Consider the following 8,462-nt stretch of genomic DNA (forward strand, 5'->3'; position numbering starts at 1 on the left):
GTTTTTCTATTTAAACATAAATTCTTTAGTTAATATATTTAAATATAAAACTCTATGTGTCATTATATTATTGCAAAATGCGATAAAAATTTTTTATTTTAAATAATATATCATTTTATACACATTTATTTTTTAATATAATAAGATTATAATAAACATACAATAATAATATAATTAATTATATCAAACGAGACCAAGTGATTATATAAATATTATTTATAATTTTCATTTATCATATTATTTTAGTTTCTTATTACGTTTCATTAGTATAAATAAATAATTAATATTTGTTTACAATAAATATATTCTATTAAGGATAAGTTGATATATATTTTTTTATAATAAATTATATTTAGGGTAAGTTGACGACATATTATTTTATATACTATAAATTATATTTTTTAAAAAATTATAACTATATTAAATTAATTATATATTAGGAATACTAATCAAGAAGTTTTATTCCATTTTAATTAGAAATTAGAAATTAGAATCTCATTATAGAAAAATTTTGACATACATATGTATATATATTTAATTTTAATTGTTTTTAACTATCTAGAATTTATTTATTTTTGCTATCAATAATTTTTAATTTTGTTATCAAAAATATGTTTTTATTGACTTAATAATTATTTCATGTATAAAAACATGAACTAAATTTTAAATGATTTTATAAGAGATAATAATAATATGGAATACTAAACTAGTATTCATGATGATACTCACAAAAAAAGAATGAAATACTAAAGTATTAATCACTAATAATGAATTTTTAAGTAAAATAATATTAACTGATTCAACAATACTAAAGTATTATATTTTGTTATCTATTTATTTTATATTTTATTTTAAAAAATAATTTTACCTTTTTTAACATTTAAATTCTGAATTAAAAAAATTATATATATCAATTAACTAATGGATTTAATTATTTATAATATTGAATATTCAAAATATTAAAAATATTAATAAAAAATATCTAAAAATAAAGTAAAATAGATGATATGTCAATTTAGATTGTGACACACCCTAACTACTCCGGCCGGCCGAATTTCACCAAATCTTGTAAATTATACACTAAATTAAGGGAAATATTATAGAAATATAAATTTAATTATTAATTTCACATTTCATTAACTATTTGACCAGATCAATAACTCCAGAACCCTAGTTGTAGCTTAACTCAAACCATTCGATAAACTTATAACTACTTAAGAGAAATGGTGCATTAATAAGAGGTTTATACATATATAAAATTAAAATACAAGTGAGAACAACAATTAACATATGACGAAAAACATATATGTGCAACCATAAAAATTATCAAGACAATCAATTATTAAATCAAACCAATTTACAATCAAAAAATTAAGAAAAGTAATAATAAATTATGACAATCAAAACTAGATTTTTTTTTTTAAAAAAAAATATTATTATATAATATAAAAGAGAAAATTTACGAGCGCAATGCACGTTTTACTTGCCTTCATACAAGATTATGCATTCTAAGCGTAATATACTCTTAAAACAGCCTAAATACTCTTAAAACCACGTAATCTAATTGCAGCCAAAAGATTAACTCAAAATCAGATGAAAAGATCTGGCTCATATATTTACTAGGAAGCAGAAAATGGAAAAGGAAAGGATCAGCTTTTTTATGGAGCCATGGCCGAAGACGAAACTAACAGAAGAAAACTTGAAGGAAGGACATGTACAAGCTAAATGAATAATTTGATGTTACAAAATCTGGTCTTAAGAGGGCTCATGAAATTGGACAAATGGTCCATCATTGCCTCCCTTAAGCCATGACTCAATTGCTCAGCCGCCAAGTGACTTTCATGCCACAAATAACTGCTATACCACAATATTCTCAATCAAATTTACATGGTAAGCTCCATTATAGTTACAACAGTGAAGGAGAAAAACCACATTTAGAACAACTCAAATTCAAGGTGCTCACCAGTAGCTTTATACTCCAAATACTTGCTGCTATTTTCATTGGAGGACGGATATGAAAATCCATAATCATAATATTCTGGTAGCTCCGGTGGAATTGCACATCTTATCAATGCCCAATTTAAGCCCTCAAAGAAAGGGTGTTGCTTGATCTCAGCAGCACCTTTCTCTGTTCCTAACCGATTCTCAGGATCCTTTGCCAGCAATCCCCATATAAGATCCCTTGACTGAAAACTAACAAGTGGACTATCAGGGAACTTCAGGCTCATCGACACTACATTTTCTAATGTTTCTTCATTGCAAGAACCTTTGAACGGTGTTCTACCATATAAAAGCTCATAAAGAAATATACCAAAGGTCCACCAATCAACTGCTGCTCCATGACCCTTTCCTTTGATAATTTCAGGGGCCAGGTATTCATGGGTCCCAACAAAGGAATTTGAACGTGCATCAGTAGGCTCCGCCACAAGCTGTGGCAATGACCTCAAATGGGTTGCCATTTCAGCTTTTAACTTCCTTGTTTTTGCCGTAGCAGGTAAAAACCTAGGACTGAAGCAGGGAACTTGACATGACGGCTCAATGCAGAAAGGTTCCATACAACTAGATTCAGTGCATGGGCCAGAAACCTTTACAGGATCGCCATCAGGTGATTTCAGAAGGGTTGGACTTACACTGCATCTTAGTGAGAGATCAAAGTCTGTTAGCATAATGTGGCCATCTTCTCGAACAAGGATGTTCTCCGGTTTCAGATCACGGTAGATAACTCCAAGCATGTGCAAGTACTCTAGGGCAAGGAGAACTTCAGCAACATAAAACCTACATATATGACAGTTTAAGTTCAGTAACAAAATATCACATGAGAAAAAAAAGCTGAATTATCAGCCATGAAAAAGAATCCCATCAAATGTGCAAGGTGTTTCTCGTGTTGGTTTTCCACATCTAAGACCACAAAGGAAATGAAAGCAGGACGAATGAAAAAAATGACCCATAGCTGTAGGTGGATTGTGCACAATATAATATGTTACATAGGCCGCAAACAAACTTTGAGCCACAAACTTCTCTGACCAAGAATATAGTCTAGATTGACAAGTTCATGATACTATTCTGTGGCAGCAGAAAATAGAGTTACTTATGGCATCAAGCTTATTTAAGAGATCTTGGCGTTTTCTGCAAAAGAAAAATATCAATGGAAAAATACAGGCTACTTGGTTACATGTGGCGATGTTGTCAATGAAAAGATGCTGGAGAGAGGTGGAGAGAAGGTGGTGAAATATGGATTGAAGAATAGAAGTAATACTTTTAGCTTATAGCTATGTGCCCCTATGCGCTTGTTGTGTGGTGGGATTTACAAAATTGGGGGTTTGAAGGTGGGATGTGGATGATAGCATTTGCAGCTATTCAAAGGAAGGAAATAAGAATAAAAGTTTAACAATTTGCATCAGGAGTAGGGTTGGGTGATTAAACTGTTGTTTCAATACTTTGAAAGCAAAAGCTGGATGATTATGTTGATAAATGGAATTTGTAAATGTAAAGCAGTGAAGGCAACCATGAAAGGCTACAAGTTGAACAAAATAATAAAAGAAGGAAATTTGGAAGTTCCCTGGGGGCTGTGGACAGAAACAAAAGATAATCTGCAGTGCACAAATTGGGAATGTATAGCTATTGGATGAAAGGCATTGTGTGATAAGGGTTAATTCTTTGAGAATAAAAACTACAGAGTTTCTAAGATAGAGTACGGATTAAAAAGAGGAAAAATATAAAGAGAGTACATCGAATAGACTCACATGCCTTCCAACTCAGACCAAACTAAGAAAATAACTAGATTACCCACATTATTTATGGGCTACCTCTAACAAAGGAAATTTTCCAAAAGAAACCAAAAGACCAGTCTCTCAGAGAGATCCAATAAAACTGGAACCGTATAGAGAAGATTAGCATCAGACTGGTAAAATGATGGCATGGACAAATCAAGATAAAGTTGAAATTTCACTATTGGAAATATTTGAGAGCATTAAAAATAGGAACCAAAATAAACTAACTCCTAGAAAATTCTAAACTAGGCTCAAACAAAGCAGTGCTGTTTTGCAGGAATTTGCAGAAAATATGAATACAACTCTGCCCACAGACACTTTCCTAAGCCATAAAATGGAACTCCAAATTAAAGACAGATGAGTACTTGACATACAAAATCATATAGATGACAACTTCATCAAACCTCATAGTCATACTCAGGCTCCAAGAGAATAACAATCCTTAAGGTGCTATTAGCATATTAGATGTAACATAGACACTTAATCTCTTGACTTGCACGAAGCTGCAACCGAATAGACATCAAAGTTGGATAATCTAACAAATTAGGCATGCAACTGAACTGCCCAAAGGGTAATGGAAGAATTGTTGCTCCCACAAACTTTAGTTTAAATTAACAAAAGAACGGACAAAAATATATTTGGAGGTGCAAATAATCAGTCAAAGCTCAAGAATGCAGTAACAACAATTGATATTACCTTCAAAATTAAAAATGCATACAAGATAACATATGTTAGAAGTGAGACCAAAATCTGGAAGATCCTAGTCAAGTTTCTGTCTTGTTTATTGCGTTCATATTATGCACTTATCATGTAATTGATTATGCAAAATGCAGATCTAGGAGCCAGAACATCAGAACTAATACTAATCTAAATGCAAAACTCTTCTAAATGTCTTACCTGGCTGCTGGTTCATGGAAACTCCCACCAGGCTGCTTCTGCCTAAGGACATGTAGATCTCCACCTGGACAGTACTCCATAACTAAACATGACAAATTATCTGATGTAAATTGAGCATACAGTGTGGGTAGAAAAGGATGGTCTAACATTCTCAATATCTCTCTCTCAGTTTGAGCTCTTGGCATCTTCTTCTTTCTTGCCAAAAATTCATTGTCCATGACCTTTATTGCAAAAAGGCAGTTTGAACCAAGTAGCTCAGCAAGATACACAGTCCCTATATCTCCACAACCGAGCTTCTTTAAGATGTTGAAGTGCCTCAAATCCAAGACTTTATCTTGCATCTTAACATGACGAATAGCTTCCCATCTGACATCCTTTGACATGTGGGGTCTGTTGCAACAACTAGGCCTGCTTGTGTTGCTCTCGTCGCTGTTGCTTGTACTAGTACTATACTCACCAAGGCTACTCTTTGAGCTTTGCGAGAATTCTCCCTTTTCTCTTGATTTTGAATTCTTTTTTGCTTTTACAACAGATCTGCTTCCACTGCAATTGCTTGAACTGATGTCTGGTTTACTAGAACCATCTTCTACATTGCTTGAGCTAACCTCAGCACTAAAACTGGCAGAGAAGGAGACTGCACAATCTTGCTTTGAATCTTCAGTCACATTTCTTAAAGCACATTGACATTTATGGCAAACCAACGGACTGGTATTAGGAGACAAGCTGTTAATGCCTTCATTAGTAATGCGGGCAGCGGTAGCTACACCCTGCTTTATTTTCTTCTTAACAGAACTCTTGTTCATCACAATCGTTTTTGCTAAACGTGGAGTATTTCTTGTGAGCTTGCTTACTCTGTTTCCACTATTTGAAGGATGAGAGTATAACTTGCCTTTTCGACCTGATCTAGGTGCTGATGCTTTTCTTGTTACCTTTGTTGAAGTGGCAACACTTAAATCTTCATCATGTGTATTGTCAACAGAATCAGAACATGATAAGGAAGTTGCAGGCACACATTTCTCTTTCAGTACCATTTCTGGCTTCAATGCTTGAGTTCCAACTTGTGTTGATGCAGAATTGATATCATTCTGCACAGACGTGTTCCCAGTACCATTTTGCATCAATGGAACAGAAAATCTGGGAGAAGAATGTGCACTTTGGGAAGGTGACTTTATTGCTTGACTTCCACCTTTTCTTGTTGCAGAACCAACCTCGTTTTTAATCAAGGTGGCCTCAGTACCACTTTGCTTTTTAGGTACAGCAAATCTAGGAGAAGAGAGAGCACTTTGGTCAGGTGACTTTAAAGCTTGCATTCCAACTTTTCTGGATGAAGAAGAAATCTCATCATCCATCGATAGAGTCTCAGGGCCACTTTGTCTTGTTGGAAAAACAAGTCGAGGAGAAGAATGAGCACTTTGCTGGGGAGATTTCAGTACTTGGGACTGAGAAGAAGAACGAGCACTCTGGTTTGATGACTTTATCTTAGGCACCTGAGGTTGTTGAGATGTCTTCTCAAAATAATTTGATTTGCTTTCTTCTGGCACTAGAGATATCTCAACCAGAGTCCTTTTGCTTTCATCAATGGGAAGCCCAGATCTACTAGTCTCAACTACAACTGAATTATACAAACTCTTTATCCTTCCAGCTTCTGAGAGACTTGGCGAGGCACTTGACTTTGACAATCGTTTCATAGCAGCCATTTCTGATGCTTTAGAAATGCAAAGATCCCTTAGTGCTTGCTTCAGAGACACAGTATCAGCATTCCCAATTCTTGGCGAATGAGGCACACCTACTGTTATTGGCCTTTTCATGGCATTTTTCCTTAAAGGACTTGAGCTTGGGCCTGCTTGACTTGAAAAACTGAGACCCTTAGATGAGTTCTTAAGACTGATAGCCTCAAAAAGTTGATTGATATCATCTTCTAAAGAATCTCTGTATCCCAGTTTAAGCACAGGTGGATCTCTATCACTGCCACCCAGACTTAATCCAGAATGAGATTGGTAAGTTCTTTTTGAATTTTTTGCCGAATCCAGCTCTTCCCTTGCTTCAACAATCTCACAAATGCGAGAATGTGACCCCATATATTTGGCTGTTAACTCTCCAAATTTGTGCAGAAACAGTTCAACAAAAAGGTTTTAATGAACTTAAAGTTTATACTAATCCATTTGCCAGAAACTTCAGATGAAAGAACCTTCAAAGATCTGAAGAAGAGGCCCACTAACTCTGTAACTTTCTTTGATAGAGATATTTTAAAGTATGAACAGTCTGTGAGCTCCTTTCACACTCTCTGACATTGAACATCCAAGCCCTGAAATTCATCAAAACTAAAACAACATGAGCCAAAAATAACAAGGGGGCAGAACCCTACAATGTCCAATACCATTTCTTTTTTACAGTTAAAAGGGCACAGATCGGCCCAATATGTGTAAATTAACATGCAACGGATACAAGCTATTCTCTTCCAATATATAATATTATCAAATCGTGATCACCCATTCACACATTTGCTCAAGTTTTCCAGAAATTGTATACAAAAGTGCACTACCATATAGGCCAGCACATAAATGAACAAAGGACGTTATTCAGTTTTTCAACAATAAAATATTTTGCTTTCTTAGCTCTCTGCTATTTTGCAAACAAATCACAATGTTTGGTCACACAACCAGAGAAAAAAAAAAAAAAAAAAAAGGAGAGAACTGAACATGAAATAGAAAGAGGATGTAATTCCTTCTTATACTTGTCCTTATTTTCTCAAGTAAAGCAAAACTCTTCTTATCATTGCATTTCTTTCCTTGTGAAATCAAAATTTGAAGCAACTAACTTAATTCCTGTAAAGCTTCTGAATCAAATACAACAAAAGAACAAAAAAAAATGCTCAATTTTCAAAATTTGAGAAAACCAAAATTAGAAGTAGAGGTCGAGCCGATTCACATATACTTGCAGCTCATCAAACTCTAGATACTGATTAATTAAGCGAAACAAATCTAAACAATAGCAAAACGCTCTTACAAAAGTAAAATCAAATTCAAAAAAAAAAAAAAGGAAAACAAAAAAGCAAGAGAGAGAAAGAGAGAGCGAGAGATGCAACTCTAGCATCTTTCTGCCAGTAGTACTTTTCGCACGAATCAGAGTACACAGAACCTTACAGAAAAAAAAAAAATTTGAAGATCAAATCCAGGAAAACGAAAACGCATTAAAATATACACATAAAACGACATCAAAAAAAGCAGCAAACAAGAGTAAGTGGAGAAGCAAGTGAGAGATCAGGTATAGTGAACAGTACCTGGAAGAAGATGAAAGGTGGAGGCACATTGATAGTAGAATCTGGTAATGAAAATATCAAGCAGATTTGGAATTAGAAAACCCTAGGTAGGGAAAGAAGAAGCAAAGGTATGCCAAAATGGGAGAGAGAGAGAGACAAGGTACAAAATAGTGAAAATACAGAGGTTCCTGCTTTGTATACGGGCTCTGATTATTTTGTAGGGGAAAGGGACCCACCAATATTTGTGGGTCTCATGTAAGAGAAAAAGAGAGATGCGATGGATGTAGACGTGTAGACAATGTAAAATGAACAAATATAAGAGTTGAAGAGGAGTAATTAAATCAGAAACAAGACATAAATTATAAGGGCAATTTTATACACCGGTTCGAGCTAATTTACTTTCAGTTTTTTATTGAACCAAATCTAAGCTATTGATTCAGTTTTAATAATTGATTTAAAAAAAATTAAGTCAAATTGAAAATAAAGTTCAATCAAATTCAATTTTGTTTAATTCACAATTTAGATTGATTTATTTT

General features: G+C 33.9%; 1 protein-coding gene and 1 non-coding gene across 2 annotated transcripts; one reads left to right on the top strand and one right to left on the bottom strand.

Annotated features, from left to right (window-relative positions):
* Nucleotides 1-1,685: 1,685 nt before the first annotated feature.
* LOC105629469 (Protein kinase superfamily protein) lies at nucleotides 1,686-8,114 on the bottom strand. The gene is made up of 3 exons (XM_012211067.3): nucleotides 7,948-8,114; nucleotides 4,668-6,972; nucleotides 1,686-2,775 (listed from the first exon to the last, which is right to left on the bottom strand). Exons 2-3 carry the CDS (start codon nucleotides 6,743-6,745, stop codon nucleotides 1,935-1,937), a joined length of 2,919 nt encoding a protein of 972 aa, XP_012066457.1. The 5' UTR covers nucleotides 6,746-6,972; nucleotides 7,948-8,114; the 3' UTR covers nucleotides 1,686-1,934.
* Nucleotides 3,849-3,948, top strand: LOC149498181 (U6 spliceosomal RNA). The gene has a single exon (XR_016319857.1). It is a non-coding gene; the product is annotated as a U6 spliceosomal RNA (small nuclear RNA).
* Nucleotides 8,115-8,462: the final 348 nt, after the last annotated feature.

The sequence above is a fragment of the Jatropha curcas genome, chromosome 2, assembly GCF_041381405.1.
Source record: "Jatropha curcas cultivar XTBG-Jc1 chromosome 2, XTBG_Jcur_1.0, whole genome shotgun sequence".
Taxonomy (NCBI): Eukaryota; Viridiplantae; Streptophyta; class Magnoliopsida; order Malpighiales; family Euphorbiaceae; genus Jatropha; species Jatropha curcas.